The 22480-nt window shown below is 38.4% G+C and overlaps 3 protein-coding genes across 3 annotated transcripts in view; 1 reads left to right on the forward strand and 2 right to left on the reverse strand.

Moving 5' to 3' along the window:
- Positions 1-304: 304 nt before the first annotated feature.
- LOC101303350 (intron-binding protein aquarius-like) overlaps positions 305-22480 on the reverse strand; it is a 25205-nt gene continuing 3029 nt past the window's right edge. Inside the window, exons 3-22 of the mRNA XM_004305342.1 lie at positions 22060-22181; positions 21835-21956; positions 21407-21711; positions 12895-13697; positions 12102-12362; positions 11935-12018; positions 11742-11835; positions 9845-10257; positions 9658-9747; positions 7833-7919; positions 7533-7676; positions 7264-7424; positions 6525-6759; positions 6287-6397; positions 4321-5379; positions 3951-4214; positions 2972-3157; positions 1719-2873; positions 1285-1623; positions 305-785 (exon numbers count right to left, since the gene is read on the reverse strand). Of these exons, the coding sequence (XP_004305390.1) occupies positions 519-785; positions 1285-1623; positions 1719-2873; positions 2972-3157; positions 3951-4214; positions 4321-5379; positions 6287-6397; positions 6525-6759; positions 7264-7424; positions 7533-7676; positions 7833-7919; positions 9658-9747; positions 9845-10257; positions 11742-11835; positions 11935-12018; positions 12102-12362; positions 12895-13697; positions 21407-21711; positions 21835-21956; positions 22060-22181 (6302 nt within the window). The 3' untranslated portion in view covers positions 305-518. The remainder of the gene's footprint in view (positions 786-1284; positions 1624-1718; positions 2874-2971; positions 3158-3950; positions 4215-4320; positions 5380-6286; positions 6398-6524; positions 6760-7263; positions 7425-7532; positions 7677-7832; positions 7920-9657; positions 9748-9844; positions 10258-11741; positions 11836-11934; positions 12019-12101; positions 12363-12894; positions 13698-21406; positions 21712-21834; positions 21957-22059; positions 22182-22480) is intronic.
- On the reverse strand, positions 14949-17970 carry LOC101292517 (pentatricopeptide repeat-containing protein At5g14770, mitochondrial-like). The gene has a single exon (XM_004303015.1). It carries the CDS (start codon positions 17968-17970, stop codon positions 15136-15138), a length of 2835 nt encoding a protein of 944 aa, XP_004303063.1. The 3' UTR covers positions 14949-15135.
- LOC101292810 (xanthoxin dehydrogenase-like) lies at positions 18945-21029 on the forward strand. Its single transcript, XM_004303016.1, has 2 exons — positions 18945-18999; positions 19833-21029. Exons 1-2 carry the CDS (start codon positions 18971-18973, stop codon positions 20629-20631), a joined length of 828 nt encoding a protein of 275 aa, XP_004303064.1. The 5' UTR covers positions 18945-18970; the 3' UTR covers positions 20632-21029.

Raw genomic sequence — 22480 nt, forward strand, 5'->3', positions numbered from 1 at the left:
GAAAAGAGTAGAGAACTTCACAACTTGGTGCAAAGGTAGTATTTGCAAGTAAATGTTGCAATTATACCATCAATAACGGAGGACTCGGTTTGTCTTTATGGGTAAAATAAGTAGCTTAGGGCTTGGCCATTCTACCAATATAACAAAACAAAATATAAAACATTGAAAATAAAAAATAAGGAGAAGGATTAACCTGAGCATCAGATGTGTCCTCTTCTTTGATGAGAGGAACTGAGACAAGAATTCATGTTGAGATTTCAGTACATTACCTCAGAAAAGATGAACCGTAAGTATCAATTCTTTTGGTACACGAAATTTTATAAGATTCTCTGTACAGAATACATGTTCACTCAAATTAGTGATTTCAATCCCACAAACAGTGACAAAACTGAAGTGTGGCATGTTGGCCTTCATATACTTCATCTCTGGCTACCAATGCCGTACACTCTAGGAACCGAACTCAAAATCTAAAGCAGATTTAGCAACCAAGAAAAACAAATTCCCTACCATTTGCTAGACTACTCTTCCATTCTCACTTGGTCTGAATTGCTTTCGGGAACCACATGAGCATCATCCAGACTAGTTTCCATTTCTGTCACCCCATTTGAATGATTCTCAACTGACGAATCCACTTTTCGGCCGTTGTCCTCCAGTTCCGAATTGCTTACATGCGGTGTATCATCTGGCACCCCATCAGCAGATACAGGGATATCTGCATCCATAGGATCCTGCCCAGACATAGATGTTTGCAGAATTGAAGGAGCCACATACTGATGAAACTTCACCTGGCAAAGAGAAGAAATAAACTATGAGAAATCATGTTTCGTATCAAAAGAAAATTTATAATTAAGTTTTTCTTTTGACCGGATCAACATGATATCCTTAGAGGTATTCTAGGTCCTTTCATAGTTAACCTTATTCCATTGTTTTGATAACATGTATGAAGAGATTAAAAGCAAGTCAATTCTGTGACCCTAAAGAGGTAATGAAATTTCAAGCACTAATTTGTAACTATAATTTCCATCATCCCTCCAGCAACAAGATACAAGAATTGATGCATCAGAAGCAAAATGAACCAAAGAGTTTGAATGAGGAAGATAATTTTACAATATACACACGCACACAAACACAGAGACATACCTATTCAAATCATTCATTTGTTTATGCTGGCTGCTCCAAAAGAGCAATGCATAATTATTTTTCTATTTCCATGCTCTCCCCATCTACTCCAGATTAAATCACAAACAAATGCACAAAGAACTAGATCAACACAGGAAAACATACCGCATAGAGCTGCTGGTAGATACTGATCATCTCATCAACACTGCTTACAAGATGGACAGGCCCCGTTTCTTCAACATGGCGTTCTGTGTGTGGTGTAGTCTCATTAAAATTAAGAGCAAGGCAATCAGGTCTCTGAAGTAAATGTTGGAATGTAGGCTGAAGTTCATAGCATTGCTCAAACAAAGAACGGCGGCAAAACACATACAAACCCAATCGGGCACGAGACATGGCAACAATCAATCTCCGAACATCACGAAGGTGACCCACAAAGCGAGTACGCACCAGAGAGAGCAATATAAAATCATTCTGCTGACCCTGAAATTTGTCAACTGTGGTCACCTGTAAAGAGAAAACAAAACAAAAAATCATTAGCTTACCCATAAGGCCACAGAGGTCATTAACATCTGACAGTTATAATTGATACTGTAGCATACCTTGCTGGGAGGGCCTATGAAGTCGTACGGAGCACATCGTCTGTTAATAACATCACGGATTAAAAGCTTCTGGCCATTATAAGTGGTCAATATTGATATCTTGTTTGCAGGATACCCAAGTAGACGCATGTAAATATACACACTGACAACATATTCAGCTTCTCCCTCATTTTGGTAGAACCAAGGTGATGGGGCAGACTCACCTCTGTCATGGTAATCTGGTACATCCACCAACTGATATTCAAAGGAGAATCCAGAATTTGCTCTTTTGAAAATGGCATCTTGCTTTACATAGGGAAGGTCTCCCAATTCTCTATACCTCCAGTTGTAAAGTTTGGCTATACTTGGCCTGGCCCTACCTTGGGCATTAAGTTCAATGTAAGGAATGCCCAAACGAACAAACCTTGTAAAGAGACTCTGGTCCATATGGCTATACTTTTGAAAGGCCATATTCTTGACAACAGGAGGCAACTGGTGATGATCACCAATCAGGATGCAACGTTTAAGCCGTGCATAACCATCTTCTTGCCTCTGGAGCAACATTGGAATAAAAGTTTCGATCTCCAAAATTTGAGCACTTTCTTCCATTAGCAAGTTATCATACTTGAAACCTAACTGGAGGAAATCCTTCCTCTTCAGAGCTGCGTGAGTGCATGTCATGGCTACTATCTTTGCCTGCTTAGTCATCAAGTAGTTTGCTCGATCAGCTGTAGACTTCAGTAACTCAAAAGCCCTACACTCTTCAAGCTCCTGAAACACAGTCTTTAGATGACGAAAGCAACCCTTAGCTGCTCGCATATCTTTCTCGAATGACTCACCAGTAAAAACCGGCTTTGGAGAGTCGGAGAAGAATTCCTTGAAAGGAAATCGATCTTTAACAAATGACTGTTTATTTTTATTTTCGTTACAAGCAGCCAGGAATAGCTCCCAGCGCGAGTATACATGAAGCAACCAAAAGTATCCAGCAGTTTCACATGTATAACCAACATCCTCAGGCAATTGGAGAGATCTTGCCAGCCTCTCCACTTCACTAAGCAACTCCAACCGCCTCACAAGCATGGCATTGACACGGCCTTGCCGACTGAAGTCAAGATCAGTTGCTAGCTCTTGTTCTCCTTGCCCAAGTCGAAGAAGATAGCGTGCAGGTACATCCCTCTGGAATAACATAAAGGAAACAAAACAAATTAATACCAACTTAAATCCAAGCTTATGAAGAGAAATATGACTACTTTACATTAAGAATATTAATCAACCTGCATTATCTTTTCAAAAAGGTCATTCAGAGCCTGGTTCGAGTGAGTTATTATCAAAGTTCTCTGAGATGGACAATTATGATACAGAACATTCAGAATTTGCACAGCTGTATCAGTCTTTCCCGTACCAGGTGGACCCACAACCATTGTTAGTCCTGGCTGAATACCTGAGAGGATTGCTCCAACCTAAACAAAAAGAAATATCAGAAATTAATAACTAGGGCATCAGTTAATAATCCACAGCTTATTGAAAATCTATCATACCTTCATCGAGTAAAAAAAAAAAAACAAAACAAGTGGAAATTTTTTCACATATAGCACCAGATTTTTAAAATAAACAGCTAAACTTTGTTTATTTCTAAAGAGCAAACTATCCTTTTTCGTATTACAATCACGCTATCCTCTTTCCCTCCTCAGTGCTATGGTCTCTCGGGTTTCATTGAAAACTTCTTGACCTCTGCTGTACATTTTGCCTCTATTATAAAATTTAAGTTTCTCATCAAACATAGACATAAACTGAGATTAACCAAGTATGACAATCATCCTTCCTAGATTTCTCCTATCCACATATTTGTGAAAGCTGTTATAAACAATACCCGAGATGGTTGAACAATTCTAGCCTAACTGGCTATCTTCTACACTATTCTACCTACGCATTGGTTCTAACAAAGAAAAATAGATAACCTTCTATAGATCTACAAAGAACAGTTCTGAAAAGCATCTCTATATAGCAGAAGACACTGGACATCTATATTTGGCATCAGTTCTACTAATGTCACGTGCGAAATTTGGTATGTCTGCAAATGGACATGTCCACGTTTGAGCGGACTAACATATCAGCTTCTACGAGTGGTGTAAGGTGTTATATACATGTTGGAATCACTTAAAAATAAGCAAACATATAAATAAGAATGAGATTGGGCATATTGAAGCATGAAATAGCACATCACAGAAGAGTAAAAGAAGGGATATATAATACCTGAGTGGGTGTAAACCTAACTGAGTTCTGCCTTGGCTGGTCTTGGGGATATGGACCTGGGTCAGGAGGGGTGTATGCTTCAACAACAAATTTTTCGTTCCCCTTATCAGAGTCCTCAATGGGGACATCACTCATAGAACTCATCTTTGCTTTCTTATTGCCTGCAAGAGCATTAGTGCTGCTTTTGATCGTCTTGGGAAGCCTTACTCGAAAAGGAGGCCTTGGATCCATATTTTCTGTACCATCTGGACTCACAAAGAATACCTAAAAAACAAAAAATGAGAAAAGGAATTATTGGTCATATTACTCCAGGATACAATACCCGTTACGCATATAATATACCTTAAATAAAGGAAATAGATCAACATACCTGATAGTCTGGAAAACACTCCCTCAGATGGTCCGCATCAAGGAAAGTATCCTTAAAATCTACTGTTTCTAAGAGATCTGGCATATTAGTCCATTGTGCGGCAGAAGGATTACCATACCCCAGAAATGTTTTGTGCAACCAGTCAGGAACAATACAATATTCATTCATAAGATCTCTAATAGATTCTAAAATTGCTTTGAAATTATTTTCCTTGGGCTTTCTTCTCATCAAAATATTGAATGTCCCATAAACATCTTCTGCACCCTTTGCAGCAGTGTTGCTGACATCCATGTAGTATTGTGCAGTATCCAAAGCAACAGTCAAAGTTCTCAATTCTCCTTTTGGAGGCTTCCACTCATCCCGTTTAATTCTTCCAGTGAAATCATTCATTAGAGTTCCTTCCTCATCACGAACCTCAATGATTTCACAACCCCGTACATATTGAAGACCAAGCTTCTGAGGCACACTAGCCTTAGCACCCTCTTCTGCGCTTAGAGGCTCAAAGGAAGGGCGTATAGAAAGTAAAAATAGAACATCATGCTCTTTAAGAGCATTCCATTCTGATCGCACCTGTGCTTTATAACTGGATATACTATAAGTGATTTCAGCTGTCACAGCAGCTGGCTTAACTTCTCCAATATTTGGCTGTTTTACCTCACTGATCTTAAATTCTTTAATCGGCACAGCCATCCTTGACCAACCACGGAAAACAGTTTCTCCCTCATTATTAATGCAGGCATTAAGATGTGGCACAGCCTCTTGAATATCCTCACGAATCTCATATGTTGATTCAAGACGGAAGAGATCAAAATTTCTCAGGAGATAATCATGCAGCGTCAAGAATTGTAGATTAAGTTTTGGAAGAGCCAGACAACCTTCTCCAGAGTAATTAATGCTTGGCACAAGGCTTTCATCCCACATGATCAGCTCATTTGGATACAGTGGAAGAGCATTTATTTTCTCTTTTTGAGACTGTTGCCTCTTGAAAAAGGAAACCATCACTTCAGTAAGGAAATCAACCCTGGATGACCAAGGATCATTCTTAGAAATCAGCTTCAACTGCATGATGTCAACAAAAAGAATAAATTAGGTATGTAACCACAATTACAAGATTGTGAGTATAAACTGAAGTACTGAACATGCCCGGTAAAAGAAAGCAGAAGGATGAAATAGGAAAGTAAACAACCCAAATGATGCAGTACATAATTGGATAACTAGGACAGGTATGAAATAAAACAAACTCCACTCGTATGATTTATTTTGATTCTAACAACTTGAAGCTAAAAATCAAGCACATATACAATTCTAAGTCTCAATTCCTAACATCATCATGGCAAGACTAGGCCTTTACTTTGTACAGAAGAGTTGCCTGCACGGGTCATCCTCCTATCTTTGCCAGCACTTACCAATCTCAAAACAACCTAAAAATATATGCCTAAATTACTATAAGTTTCAGTTCGCTGAGGATCAAAAGTTAAAAGCCTGAAGCCCTGAACATTTACATCGTATTAAGTCTTAAAATAAATTAATTAATGGTTGATGTCACCCTACATCTGCTTTCTTAAAATATATAAAAACAGAAACACAAATTGTATCAGAGAACTGAAAGCTAATTTTATTAGGTACTCAGCTATCTCACCAAACCTGTTGTCACAAACTACCCCTCTCTTCCTCTTTCACTGCCCTTCTAAAGTCGCATCCACCATCTCACTTCCATTACACCTTTTCTTAAACCTCTCTGTTCTCAGCTTTTTTTTACAATTTTATACAAGTGTTCTGTTTTTAAATTAATGTTTTCTTTGATTCATTAGTTGAAGTTTGCTTTCTTGGCTTCCAGAAGAAGTTAAAAACACAAAATATGTACCAATATTGGACACTGAATACAGTTCTACAAACAAAAAAGACAGAAAGAAAAAACAGAGGTTTCAACAACACCTAAAAAAGTGAATCAATATGTTCCCCATACCTTTGAGCAAACCAAATCCTTCAATTCTTCAGGAGAAAGTACAGACAATCTCTTGGTAAGATCATTTCGGTTGTCAATTGAACCAATGTTAGCCAATGCAAGCTCTTTCAACTGCAAGAACAAAGGGAAAGAAACTTCAGGATATAAGCACACCTTACGAAAACATGGAACTGTGTCCTCTACGAATTTAGAAACATTTTTAATTTGAGTTTCTTGCTATCATTACTTATATACACACCTTAGGAATCTTTTTAAAAGCAAGCAGCTGGAAAGATTGTACGCGATCATAATGAGATTGGAGCACTTCATCATCAGTCAATTGTTTCCCAACATTATCATTTATCTCAAACCCTTCATAAAATTGTAGCAAGTCGACAAGTTGGGTAAAGAGCTTCCCCTTTTCATGTCTATACAAAGCACTCAAGTGGCATTTGGGAACAACAGCAACATCCGCTACAAGTGGCCTCAAGTACCTGTAACAACAGCACAATGTTTATGTGGAGACAGGAAATATATACAACACAAATTCTGAAAGGTCCAGCTATTATATGAACAAAAATCACAAGTCTTCCAATAGGTATAAATCTCACATAACATAAAAACAAACCAATTTGTGACTTGTTAAATGATATCATATTTCCAGAAACTAATACACATCTTTATTGTAAATAAAATTTAAAAGGAACTTGAATATACAGGAAGATACACGTTCCGAAAAGTATATCATACACAGACCATCCTTCAAAACAGAAGCTAATATCCACAAGACGCTAGAATGAACTTCAAAACAAATTACAACAAAAACAAAAAACAAAGCAGAGGATATGTTTAAAAAAGAGGGAACAGTGACTTTGGCTAACATGCTACAGCTATAATACTAAAATAAGTATCATATGGAAAAAGGGAAAGAGAAAACAGGTAATTAATGTGTTCAAACATAAAATAAATATCAAATGGGAAAGGAAACAAAAATGTACCTCCTTGTTGGTAGCTGGCTCAAGAGGTCAATAAGAAATTCCACAAACCTCTCACAGTACAAAACACAAGCATCATCAACGTGTTCCATTCCATTAACATCAAGAAGTTGATCCTCTCCGTTGACACCATGATTTGGCCGTAAGACTTTGGAATCAAGTATCTAGAGAGGTAAAAGCAAAAATAAAATTCCATAAGTTCATGAATATCAACTCGCTACTGATAACAGAGTGCAAGCATTTCTAAGAATAAAAAAAGAACAATTCACAACCTCTAGGAACTCTTCAATGAGATTTCTTAAGAACTGTACTTCAAGTGCAGTTGATGGGTTAAAAGACTCTCCATGTTTTGCAGCTTCCCTCTTTACCATCCTTCTCCATTTCTTGATCAAATCTGAATTTAAACCAAGCTCCATCTGCAACAAAAAAAAATATACATAAAATTAATAAAGTGACAAAAAAAATGTACATAAAATTAATAAAGTGAAGCAGATCATTCGCCAAAAAGGTCTGATAAATAGACTTTTGATGACAATCAGAGTGTATGAAAATAACCCTATATGTCGCAGTACCTGAAAACGACCATACGACAAACTGTGCCAGGATTGGAAACTTGCCAATCTAAGGACAGTCTCACTGACTATCTCATCTTCCAAACTCTGTCAAAAAAAAAAAATCAAAATGGATTAAGAATGTATTCACACAAAACTTTGCCACAATACGCAGATCCTTCAGAGTACATCATCTGACTTCGCCACAATACTCTAGCCAATTTAAAGAATATAGTACTCTCAGAATGTCATTCATCAATCAGAGTGCATGTGTCATTGACATGATAGCATTGAATCCGTATCAATATAATTAGATTGTGTGTTAGAATAATCTTTTGCTACAGACATACCTGTATTTTAAATTTTAGAATAACTCAACAATATGCCCAGGTCAGCTTTTGTTTTGTTTTCTTAAAACAAAGAAACAAAATAACAGTAACTTTGAAGAGAGAAAAAAGCAGACGATAAACGCAACCTTGTCAAACCCTCCATATACAGCGCAGAGGAGACGCAAACTCAAGTATCAATATCTAGAAATTCCGTAAATGATTTTGTGGAAGAATATCTCATAAAAAAATAGTTTTGAAATAATTTTATCAAAAATTTACTATACATTCACACATATATATATATATATATGTGTGTGCAAAGAGATTAAGCAAACTACCATTTTCTAGGAAAATAAAGTCGGCCATCCGCAAACAAAGTATTCACTCGCATTAAGAGTTTAGATTGAATTCAAAAGTTTTGGAATTGCAACAAAAAATAAATAAAAATCTTTGAGAAAAGAAAATATAGATAAAAATAAGAACCTCTCAATAAGAAATGACTGGTTCAAGCAACAAAGTCAATATAGGTAGTTCTGGCCAAATTTGTAAAAGTACATACGGACAGTGATACATCAACAATAAACAATTAGTAACATTAAGAAGCATGCGTCCAACAGGTACTTATTTATATGGAAAAATCAAACAATAGTCTTAAAGCCAGCAGTAGGATTCTACGGTACCTGGAAGGCATTTATCATGAATACTAGATAATTTGTCTTCTCTGCTATACCTAATTCTCTTTCCTGCAGACATAATGAAAACACAACAAAATCAATACAAACACATAAAAAGATACTATACATCAAATTTTATCTAGCACAAAAGTACATAAGAGCTATGGCCTCATTCTCAAATTTGAATGACAAACATCAGCATCTATCATTACTCAAAGACCATCGGACCATTCGACTGGATGCTTCATCATAATCATACACACTAGGGACTGTTTTCATATTCATTTAACTTTTTAGTTGTCTCCATGTGTGCATGAGATTGTTAATACTAGCAAGGAATGAAACTAGGACGAGGGCTTCATTTTACATGCCAATAATCATGCCATCCATATTCGTAATACAACGTAATTTACAGAACCCTACATGAATCTAAACATACAGAATATTCCAAAATATACCAGGAAATCAAGATGTAACAATCTAGTCAGGGAAGATTTCTGTAATGGCCCATCATAAATCTTGAATAGTGTTTGAACTTTGAAGCACCAAATTTCTTTCATATGAAACAGACTTCTATCGATAAGAGAGGACCAGAAAGAAAAAAGAAAGTCTGCAGACAACAAGTTTACAGCAGCAAGAAACAAAATAAAAACAGATGTTTAGGGGAAAATTTTTAATAACATCCAGTAGACAGTTGTTTTCATACTCGGAAATCCTTAGAACTTTGCTCGAATTCAACCCTGACTATTATATTACTGTTCATGGTCCCAAATGTTAAAACCCTTGAAATAAAAAAATTTCATTTGCACATGACATGTTAAAGCAGAGAGAACGAGCACAAACCGATTTAAGCCCAAGAACCCTTCCAAGGAATCCCTTAAACGCATCTTTCCGGTCATAAAAGCACACCCAAGCAGCCACATTCTCTCGAAACTGCAAGCACAAGCACACAAGTTCAATCATAGCACACATTTTCAAATAAGCATTAACAAAAAGAACTAAAGCATAGAAAGCCAAAGTAACACCATACCTTCTCATTGACCATAAGAATCATAGACATAACATGCTCAAACGTGGCCGTTTCGGCATCAAAATTCGGGAACAGATAGTTCTCCAAGTACTGGCTGACCTCCAAAATCATGACTCTCTGCAACGGCACCGTCTTCCTCTCCCCCTCCTTCACACGAAGCTCCGTCTCGTAAATCCTCTTCACCAGCTCCGGATCAAACGCCGGCTTCTTCTCCTTGGCGTCGCCGACCCTGGACCAGTTCGCGGCGGCAATCACGGTGAGCTGATCGCGCTGAATCTCCGACAAGGTAATCGAGCTCGGGAGCGCGGCGCCGGGCTTGGCCTCGACCGGCTTGTCGCCAACCGGGTACTCGGCGACGTGGTGACGCTTGAAATCGTACGCGCCGGTGCCGTAGACCCTCGTCATTGCCGAATTAGGGTTTTACGAATGCGGGGAGGGTTCTGTAGATTGGGTTAGGGTTAGGGTTTGTGAAGATTGGGGTTTATGAGAGAGAAAGGGTCTCGGAGGGTATTTATGTAATCATCAGAGTCGGTTCTCCGATTCTTTTTCTTTTTTTTCCGACGTCGGTAATATCACTACTACTACTCTGCTCTCTTGCTTCGTTCGTTTCCTCTGGGTTTTCTAAGCGCGCTTGGGTAATATAGTTTCGAGAAATAGCAGATTGGCCCCTCATCTTTTCTGTAACTACTTTTTTGGACTGACTCTTGCTTTTTTGACAAATTGAGCTGTTCTTGCTCTATGCCTACATTAGTCACATTCTCCGACGGTAGAAAACTAGAAACTAGAAAGGGGACTATATGACCTCAAATTATAATAGGTTTAGCTGAGTGGCTTAGAGAATCAAGTTGCTACGCGTGTAAATGTTTGATGGCCACACATGTTCCACATCGCTCGATGTACATTGTGTGGGTGTATAATTTGAAAAGTTTTTAAACATAGAAGAATTGTGTGAGAGCGTAAAAGTTTGTTGTGACATTGAAAAAATGTGGTTGAATGCCCTATGAGAAGGAAGAAAATCCCATTTTCTTTGATTGTTTCAACAACAAGAAAAAGGAATGTGATATGTTTAAGTGTCGGTTAAAACTTAGAGGAAGTCCAACTCTTAATCCAAAATTTTAAAAAATTATGCAGAACAGCTCTCCATATTTTGAATATGATATGTCTCGAGTCTTGTGCCTCTCTGGTAATAGCTAATTGCGGGTAAGCTGTAACTTGTAAGCTTTAAGTCTTTAACAACAAGGTCCAATGGAAGGAGGCTAGATTAGACACAATTCTACTGGAAGAAGAAAAAGACTAGATCACCACTTTGATTGTCAGTATCTCAAAGCTTTAACTTCATCACCTTGCAATGCAAAGGACTAAGGACCAATTATTACCACAATTTGATCCAACAAAGATAAGGAAATATGGAGGATTGAAAATAATTTAAAATCACTCTCAGAATTGTAATTTTTGAACCTTGGCAAGTAACTAGCGTCAATAGAAATTCCGATGATATAATAAGAAAGATGTGATTATTTTAGCTAGCAGTTGCCAAATCACCTGAATCTAACCACAGTAATTAATCAAAGTACTAACCAAACCCATGCATGTATTTTATCAATATTCTCAAATACCAGAAGTCATAACTCATATATTCAAGTGACCAGTTTATAAAATAAAATTGAAATGTGTGGATATGAAAATAGATGAGATGGGTTAATAACATCAACCTATTTAATATTCTATATCATGCTTTCTGTCACACCAAGTTCATTGTCTACTTTAATCTCTACTAATCAGCGTCATATATGACATAATGTAATTAGACCAACATAATATAAAAGAAACACATTTAAAAGACTTGGTAGAAATTCCAAGCAACAATTCAGTTCTCATGCCCCTTTTAACTAATGACTATTGGTAGGGGGAATTGCTGCATATTGTCTGTCCAGAGCCTCGATGAGCTTGTTGGCAATGGCACTTGCATACAAACAAGACCCTTCATACATCTGCACAACACAAAATAGCAACAACCCATCGTTTAGATCAATGCATGAAGATATGCCCCAACTAAAACAAATCCATGAGATAAAGGACTTAGCACCAACCTTGGTGTTGAACAAAAAACTGTATGAATTCCCAATGTGTCCACCTGAAGCATGATGGAGTTCAAGCAGTAACTCATCAAGAACCTTGGACACAGACAACAAGGGATTGATCTTCTTCATCTGGACCAGTTTGATGGTGACTCATCATCGATGATCCGGACGTTGACCTCAGTGTCTTTGGACTTCCTTTGAAGCCATGAACTCCTCAGAGACTCATTGTTGGAGTGGTCATGATCAGGGTCACCAAGAGGCTTCATGTTACAGCTCTCATCGTTGTCTCCGGCAACAATGTCTTTCTCAGTTTTGTGCCTCTTGCTCCTCTCTCTCGCATACCTTTTCTTCTCCACCAGCAGCTTCAGCTCACTCACAGTCCTCCTGAGCTCTTGTATGTAATCAATGGCATCTCCCACTATAGAAGCTCGATCAGACTTTGCTCCAATCAATTGTTCCCCAAGTTTCCCAAACATTACGCACAATTGTCAGCATTTTACCACAGAGAAACAGTTATGATTAAAGATTGATGCTCTAATTGATCCCCGGGCTCTCCAAACATCAAGCAGAATCATCATTGTTATGCAAAAAACATAGAAACAGAGATCCAAAGAGGTAGGCAATTAAAACAAGAAAAACTGCAAGTTGAAGCGGTACATCCGTGGAAATTGTAAGGATACTTTAAACAATTAGTCCAACTTCTTCACTCTTTGTTCCAATTTCTCCCCACAAACAAAATATTAAGCACAATGAGATTCAACAAAGAGATGGAAGCATGAAAGAAACTACAGAACAGTGCATTGTGAGACAAGATTATCAATTGAAAGGACTACGTGCACCAATTGCCTCCAGACAAACACTAAGCAAAAGAACAATTGTCAAATCCAAAAGAAAGACAAAGCTGTTGGAATGGAGGATGCATTTATTTTTTTTCATGAACCAATCAGATTCTCATAGTGAGATCAATACCTTGGTTGGATTCGGAACCAATTCCCTCAAAGCAGTATACTGACGATTGGTCTTGACTCTCCTTTCGTGCTCAGTCAACTTGGTCCCTTTATTCCCACCTCTACCTCTTCCTCTTCCTCTTCCACATGGCTTCATCTCTTTAGAAAACTCCATTACTCCATTCTCAAACAATTGCCTACTCCCATGCTCTTCCTCATTCCTACCATTGCTAAATAAAATAGACCCATTACTGGGCCCACCCAAGTTGTATCGATGTGGCAGGGACTGAAGCAGCTCCCTGAACAGAGGCGGCTGCGACTGCGGAGGTTGCTGGTTCAGGTGGATCATTGGGTCATACATGACCGAAGAGACCGCCGCCCCAGATGGGGGCTCCAGCAGGGCCCCATACCCGAAAGACCCTGGGAAACAACCTCCCAGGTTCTTGGGGTTAGTGAAGGTAATGGAGGAGTGTGGGAGCACAGAAGAGGAGGGCGAGTAAAAAAGGCTGAGCATATCAGGTGATGATGATTGTTGTTGCATTTCATCATTATTGTCCCAATTTGTAGCTTGGTGAGTCTCAAAGGGATTGACCAAATGAGGGTTGCTGGTATTAAATTGGTCCGTCTCATTCTCAAATTGCTCAATTTCCATGGCGGTGTTGTGGTAGTAATTAGAGAGCTCTTCTTCCATGGAGAGCCTATTGAAGTTTTCTTCATGAGCAAAGGTGGTGGTGTTGTGGCTGTGGTTGAGGAGGACAACTTCTGGGGCAGATTCTGACATGGGGTTATTATTGGTGTTATTGGGATCAACATTGCTGCAGGCACCTGCAGCACTACTGTCCACGTACATTTTTGGCTATATGGAGTTGATGGGTCTCGTACTTTTCTTCTTGTTGATTTGTCTCTCTGCTACAAACCAAAAGGGATTAAGCGCGTAGAGGGAATGGAAACAAAAGCAGCTGGAAGAGAGTTGGGGTCCAAAAAGATCATGCATAAGGGCTAAAGGGCTTGTGAAAAAGAATTTAACCTCTTGATGAAATTAGCTGCAACCCAATAATCAGAAGAGGGAGGTCTGCTTGGTTGGTTCACAAAATAAACAAGTGTGGGGTGGGGGGGGGGGAGGGGAGGAGAGAGAGAGAGAGAGAAGAGAGTTGGTCAGGAAAGGCAGAGCAGGGAGTTTGTTACTGAGATTCCAATAACTGGGGCCCACTCACAATCTCTTCATTCTGAAATTTGATTCTATTTCTGGCCCTCCCCAAGAAGTTTGCACTTTCTACCCTTCATTTTTCATTATTCCATTTCTGTATCCACTTAGTTCTTGGTTAGTTGACCTAGGGGTGGGAGCGGGTTGGCCCAGCTCGAAGTTGGGCCCAAACCAAGTTCGGCCCGGAGTTATCGACTGAGCTAAAATCTGGACCTAAAAACGAACTAGGGTATTACAATGTGGGTTTGTAGTGAAAAGAACTATTTGATGGGGTTAGGGTTTATGAAAATTTGGGTCTCTGTAAGCTCTGTTACTTAGAGAATTTGTGTAATCACCAGAGTCGGTTAGCTCTCCGATTATTTCGGATTTGGTACTACACTACTCGTTTGTTCATTGGTTTTATAAGGTAATTATTCTACGCCCCTTCGGCTACATAATTTGAACAAATTGCAGATTGCCCCCTAACCTTTTCTATAACTATATATTTTAACTCTCGATCTTAATGTTTAAAGTTGCACTATTCTTATTCTAAATGTCTACATATTCACCTTGGCTTGAATGTCAATTTACTACCCTAGGTTTTCAAAGTTAGCCAATTTCCTATCTAAACTTTATTTTACCTACATACTAGAGAAAAAAGAAAACACATAAAACTAGTAAATGCCTTGCAATTGAAACTGTAATGTGAAGAAAGCATCAGGGCAAAAGACCAAAAACAAAAGTGATGTGGTCATGATTATTACTGACCTTATATCGATGATATTGATCCACAGCGATGTCACCATTGCCCATTGCTTCCATCAATGATCTTGCTTAATGTATCAAGAAATATACGTAAGTTCCATAACGAAAAAAGACATCACAAAAACCTAAGCAAACAACAACAAAAAAGAAAAAGAAAATGACACGATAAAAACATGTATAAAAATATCATCAATAGATTTGACAGCATCAAGGTAAATGCTGGTCCCTGAAAGAGACTGTCATAAGTTTGATGGATAGAATGTACCTGTAGTGTGTGTAAAAGCAACCAGATACTAGCTAAGCCATGACCATCTCTCATACGTTCTTGCTGATGTACAGTTCTTTTAATAGTCTCTGAGCATCAGCCTTCTTTCCTGGTCTAGCAAAGGTAGAACTGATAGATGAAAGGGTACTTCCACCTGGAACATACCCTTTCTCATTCATCTCTATTAATAATCTCTTTGCCTCAGCTCGGTATGACTTCCGAAACTTCTTCTCCACCTCTGGCTGCTTTGATAGCTTACACCAGCCAGAGATTAGTATGCTGTAAGTTGAAGAATTAGGACAGGCACCCCTTCCCTGCATCTCATTCATAAGTTCCCTAGCTTGGCTCATCTTTCCCACCTTAGCGAAATCACTAATAAGCACATTGTAGGTTCCAGTATTGGGAACAAAACCTTTGCTTACCATCTCACAATAACGCCTTATGGCTTCCTTCTTATTTCCAATCTTACCATAGCCAGAAACCAATATATCATATGTGGAAGCATTAGGAATAAAGCCTCTATTCTTCATTTCACTAAATAATTCATCTGCCTTTTTCATCAAACCAGCACCTGAAAGGACCCCTAAAAGAATATTGTACGTTTCAATATTTGGAGAAACTCCCTCAGCGAGCATCTTTGAGTGTGTAGCAAAAGCCCTTTTCAGATGGCTGCTTATACCATATCCACGTATTAGGGCATTGTAAGTAATAGTATCTGCTAAAAGTCCTCTTCCACTCATCTCTTCTAATACTGTAGTGGCCTTCCTGGTCATTCCTAGCCTACATAAGACAGTAATGAGATTATTGTAAACATCAAGATTGAGGTCAAGCCCCATATTTACAAGATTCTGATGCATTTGCAAAATTGCATCAGCTCTTCTAGTTTTTGAAGAAGCATCAAGCAGAAGCCTATGAGTAACTGAGGTAGGGAGAGAACCCACAGCTACCATTTCATTTAAGACATCCATTGCTTTCTCAATCTTCTCTTCTTTACAAAGGCCACCTATCAGAATGTTACAAGTGAATGAATTTAAAATTAACCCTTGACCTTTCATCTCATTCCAAAGTTCAAAAGCATTTACAGGGTCACCCTCTCTGCAGGACGCAATAATTAGGGTATTGTACGTGACACAGTCAGGAGACACTCCCAACTCTCTCATTCCAGTATAGACAGATTTTACTTCATATTTCCCAAGCCGCAACAGACCATTTATCAAGACATTGTATGAAACAACATCAAACCCTATATCTTTTTCCGCCATTTCTTGGAACAAATTAAGAGCAATTGACTCTTTTCCCACTTTAAAGAAGCCATCCATCAGAGACGTGTAGTTAACACGGTCAAGAAACAAGCCCTCAGAAGTCATATCCATAATTAATCCCTCAGCTTCTTCCATGCTCCCACACTTTTTCATGTTGTTCACAAAAGCGTCAAATATGAAATGGTTATCCTCCAATCCTCTAATTTTCATTTCATTGTAAAGATCAAGGGCAACTTCTTGTTTACCTGCCTTAAAACACCCATCAATTAGTATTGCATACACAAAAACATTTGGCAACACATTTTTTTGCACCATCTTCCTCAATAAACCAACAGCATCATCAATCATTCCTTTCTTCATATAACCCTTTATGAGAGAAGAATAAGTGATAATATTCGGGAAAACATGTTTCTTCTCCATTTCTCTGAGTATCGCTTCTGCACTGCCCATGTCTCCTGAATTACAATGCCCATCTATCAAAGCAGAATAGGTGATACAGTTTGGAACTAAGCTGAGCTTTGATATTTTTTGAAACAGGTCCTTTCCCTCACTGAGTTTTCCAACCTTAAAGAGTCCAGCCATTAAAGCAGTGCAAATTACTAAATCAAAAACCAGGCCGCGAACCACCATTTGGCTTTGAAGGACAAGAGCTTCCCTGGGAGAACCTGCCTTAAACAAAGAATCCACAACGGTAGTGTAGGAGACATTATTAGGATTTACACCCATTTTCTCTATCTCTTTTAAGAGAACTTTGGCTTCTGACAGCTTCCCATGCTTGCAAAGACCATATATAATGGAGCTATATGTGACAACATCCGGGAAAATGCCGTTCATAACCATTTCCTCATATAGAGAAAGAGCCTCTTCAAGCCCTTGTTGCTTATTGTAAGCACTAATGAGAGTGGTTATAGTTATGACATTTGGTTTAAGATTCATACTGCCAATCCAGTTCTGATCATGGTCTCTATCATTATGAGGGCCATTTTCATTTCCTTGAGATCTCAACATTTGATGTATTGTATTCTTGGCTTTTAAAAAATCCCCCACATTACAAAACCCATGAACAAGAGCATTATAAGTAACAGTATCAGGAACAAGACCATCCCTCTCCATTTTCTCAATCAACTCGAGTGCACGGCTAACTTGTCCAGCTTTGCAATATGCAGCAATCAAGGTGTTAAAACCTACAACATCCCGAGTAATTCCACCACCAACAAAATTATCCATAACCCATTCTGCATACTCTACTAAGCCAACCCCACAAAACCCGTTAACTAGTAAATTGCAAGTATAAGAATCTATATATATAGCCCTCTGCACCATTTGAGACAAAAACCCAAAAGCTTGATGAGGGCATCCTTGTTGGGAGAACCCCCAAATGAGAGTATTATAGGAAACAGTATCAATTTGATTATTTCTCAACAAATGCAGTGCCAAACTCAAGTTTCCAACTTTGCAGAGAGAGTGAATCATTATGTTGCGGGTGAAAACATTAGGCACAACCCCACAGGAGAGCATCTCAGAGTAAAGAAGGGATACCTGAGAAGCCAAACCAGAGACATTGAAATGATGAAGAAGCCGATTCCAAAGAGGCAGACCAGGAACGAGGCCGTGACTTCGCATAGAGAAAAAGGCGTCGGAAGCATTGGAGAATCTGTCGCAGGCCAGGTAGAGGTGTATGAGGGTGCAAAAGAATGATGCATAGAGGTGATTCTTGGATGGTGGGATGTAGTGGTTTTGGGGTTGGTAACGTGTATTGGGCTTGACAAACGAGTAGGATGAGGAGGAACTCAAAGATCGAACTAGGAAAAGGAGACTACTCCTGGCATGCTTCTTCATCTGGTTGAAAGCATCATAAAGTGTCTGTATCAGATAACATTATACACACGTTATAGTACATATATAAATTACAATGTAATGACATTATCCATCTCAAAGATGCACAAACACATTGCAAATTTCAAAAGTTCTGCATTGATAAATCATAAGAAAGAAATCAAAACTTGCTCAATATATCTGTAACTGCACGGAGCACAATGTCAAACACACACACTAAACTTGTGGAACAAAAATTCTACATGAAAAGTTGAAAACCAAGTAAATTGAGGGCTTGCGAGTTTCCAGTATTATAAAGCAGTGTTCTTGAGATAAACAAAAACAAACCCATGAGATTTGATAGCCCAAAAACTATTCACAACAGAAAAGTATCCACCTTTACTCACTAAACTTGCATCACTCTTTCAAAAAAATCCACCTTTAGACCCTAAACACCGAGTAGAGAACTAAACAGAGCAATAATTACACAGGGGAACACATACATAATCATAAAGTTGAGAGCTTGGGCATCTCCAATGGTCCAGAATTTGAGACTGAATAAAAGGGAATAAAAGGGAGAAGAGTAGTACCAGTCTGCCCAGAAGAACTGAAGAAGTGCGCTAAGTTACATTTTGCTTAAAATTCCATCTCAACCCAAATTCTTGAGTGGGATAGAAAAGGAGCACGTGAGGAGCACGTGCAGGTTGATACACACGTGGGAAGCACGTGCAGACTCTGACCAGCACTAAAGCATAAACTGATAGAAGGGTAGCAGAGAGTAGAAAGACAGAAAGAGCAGATCATCACCATGTCCATGGATGAAGTTCCAAGCCGGAGGTAAGTCTAAATCACTTGCTTGGTGTTATATATAGCACTTTACTATGTTTCATACTTGCTACAATGGATTTTCTTTATCTGGGTTTTGCAAATTTTGTTCTATGCATGTTCAGGACTTGTCTTCTTGTGTAGCCAAGTTAAATCTGCTTTACTAGTAATGCTTCTGATACTAAACTCTATATAAGATAGTTAACTGAATGATCAACATCTTTTGTTGGATTCATTGTTGCTCAACTCATCTTTTGCGGCTTTGCCCAGCTTGTTGGTCAAACTGAAATCTACACTATTTGATTGCATCTGAATCTGGAATCTTATTCAAAGCTAGTGAAGTTTTTAATCATTTGTGTTAAAGTTTGGTTTTAGTTGTCTGGAGATTAATTTGATTTAATTAATGTGGGTACCATTGGATGGATCAAGATGCCTCAAAAAATTGTGGTTATATTTCTACCTAGTTGAGCAAACAGATAACGGCTATGAAGTATTGGAATGTTAGCGAATTTGAACTGTTTGCTTTACCTTCCAGCGACTTAGGATCATTACTTTAGCTTTTTGCTTCCTACTCGATTCCATTTGGACTTCGTATCACGATTTTTAAGTGTTGTTTACTTTCTTGATGATGTCATGACTCATTCAAGAAATCTGTTTCCTCAAGGAAGGCAATGATGCTGGAACTACAATAAATTCTTATGTCTTGAATAGTTGCATTTGTATTTGCTATGCAATATTTGATCTATATTATCTTTTTTTACAGTGGCAGGATCGCTATAGCTCATTCCATTGAATTCACCGCTGTAGAAATCAATAGTTACATCTTGAATGATTTTCCTTCTCAGGTTACTAGGGAAAGTTGCATTGGTGACTGGTGGAGCCACTGGTATTGGAGAAAGCATTGTACGCCTATTCCACAAACATGGGGCAAAAGTTTGCTTAGTTGATGTGCAGGACAACCTGGGATTGCAGGTCTGCGAGTCGCTTGGCGGTGACGCAAATGTTAGTTATTTCCATTGTGATGTCACAAAAGAAGCTGATGTTAGTGGCGCAGTTGATTTCACAGTTGATAAGTATGGCACACTTGATATCATGGTCAACAATGCTGGGGTATCAGGTTCATCCTGTCCCGATATCCGCAATGTAGACTTATCTGAATTTCAGAAGGTGTTCGATATTAATGTGAAGGGAGTTTTCCACGGAATGAAACATGCAGCCGGGACGATGATCCCACGGAAAAAGGGTAGTATCATTTCTCTTTGCAGTGTTTCAAGCACTACAGGAGGCATAGGACCGCATGCATACACAGGTTCCAAGCACGCTGTGTTGGGGCTGACAAAGAATGTTGCTGCTGAGCTTGGAATTCATGGCATACGTGTTAATTGTGTCTCCCCTTATGCAGTGGCAACTAATTTGGCTTTGGCTCATTTAATCGAGGAGGAGAGAACAGAAGATGCCTGGGCAGGGTTTCGGGATTTCGTAGGCAGAAATGCCAATTTGCAGGGAGTGGAGTTGACAGTCGATGATGTTGCAAATGCTGTGCTCTTCTTAGCAAGTGATGAGTCCAGGTATATAAGTGGGGATAATCTCATGATTGATGGTGGATTCACGAGCGTGAATCACTCGCTTAGAGTCTTCAGATGAGGAGTGATCTGAGGCTCTGAGCCTAGAGCTTGTTGTATTGTTGTTCATGGTCAGCTGTGATTACTTGCTTAAAATCTTCAAATGAGAAGTAATCTGAGCTTGGAGCTTGTTGTATTCTTGTTCTTGGTCAGCTGGGATTTTCAAGCGAAAGGTTGGACATGGAATCGCAAATGCTGGAGAATATCATATGAACATCAACTGATCAATTCCTTATTATCTGTTTGATATTGTAAAATTAATTGAATCATCACAAAATTGAAACTGAATGGTGTGATTGTTGCTGGTATAAGTTCTGATTCCAGCAAAAAATCTTTTGCTGTTCTAAGGGGGCACTTATCTCCTAGACAATGTAATACTGCTTGTTTTGATATATCAAGTGCAAAATGACTGCTGTTTTCACCTCCCGTTTCATGTTTAGCAACTTGGCAAAACTGAGGGAGCAAACAAATCTAAATTTCATGAATGCCACAAGTGTTGTTAGTGGCTTATAAGTTGCATCTTATCTTCTATGTCAAAAGGACACTTCAAATCTTAACAGAACAGCAGGGTAAGAAGATGATGACTGCCACCATCTGAAGTTTAGTTATCACTATTCATCAGTTGAAATTCTAAGCATAATAATACATGATTAACATCAACAAAATTGACAAAACTGTTTAAAATGCACAATTCTTAAAACATTGAACTCAAATGTTGGCTTATACTCTAACAAAGTTTTTTTTTTATCTTTCTTTTACAAATTTCAAACAACTACAAAATTACTAACTTCTTGTCTAGGGAATATTGACTTTGATTCCAGGAGACTCCGAAATAAGTGAACGGAGCTTTGCAGAGTAAACTCCTAGACCTCTATGGTCTACTCTTTGCTCTTCCGAAACAGTTTCAACTTGAAAGGAACTAGTCTCTGAACTTGCAATTTGTTCTCTATCTTTTTTACTTGTGATTTCATCGTTAAACAACCTAAGGGCATCTGTTGTAGAAAGGGAATGAACAGATTCATACAACCCCTGAAACCGAGTTCTTTGTTCTTCAGTTTCAGTCAACTTCTCCCTTATACCATCTGGAAGGGAAGCCAAAGCACTTCAACCAGAATAAGGAAAATGAACATGTAAGATACGAGTAAAAACAAAAATTGCAAGCAAAAAAGTAGAGTGAAATAAAGACCTAACAATAATAAATACAAAAGTCTTATATATATTTTACCTTGTAACGCCTCTCACAAGACCCCAGTTGTAACCGACAAGGACTGATTGCTTAAAGCCAATATTAAATCCCTCCTGAGAAGAAGCTTCCTTTCCTGCTATAAGACCATCACGGTATCCCATCTGCATATTTTCAAAATTAAGGATGAACTAGAACCACTTGATACGGAAAACAACAAAACATAGATGAATAATAAAAAATTGAAAGTCTGAACTGTAAAACAACCGTATAGAATTGGTCATGTCTCCTCTGCCATTCCTTGTCCATATCAGATGCTTCATTCACTTCGTCATCAGAACCATACCATGAAGATCCATCGTCAACCGACAACTGAACCTTACCATGATCTGAAACCAACAATGAACATATAAGTTAATGCAAAAATCAGAGAAACTACAAAAATGACCTGATGGACAAATATTTGAAGTCAATCTAATAGCGGAAATCGCTGCAAAAAGAATCAGAGGCAAACGCATAAGAGCAACAATTTTCACAGGCATACTAAACATGTGAGTATTTCAACCATTATTTAACGTCAAGTACCAACTCTGTGAGTCATCTAGAAGCGGACAGGAAAAGTTTGAACTAAACTGGAAAAGTTTACTTTGATTTAATTTTAAATTTCTATATATATATATATATATAT

The sequence above is a fragment of the Fragaria vesca genome, linkage group LG6 (genome assembly GCF_000184155.1).
Source record: "Fragaria vesca subsp. vesca linkage group LG6, FraVesHawaii_1.0, whole genome shotgun sequence".
Lineage (NCBI taxonomy): Eukaryota > Viridiplantae > Streptophyta > Magnoliopsida > Rosales > Rosaceae > Fragaria > Fragaria vesca.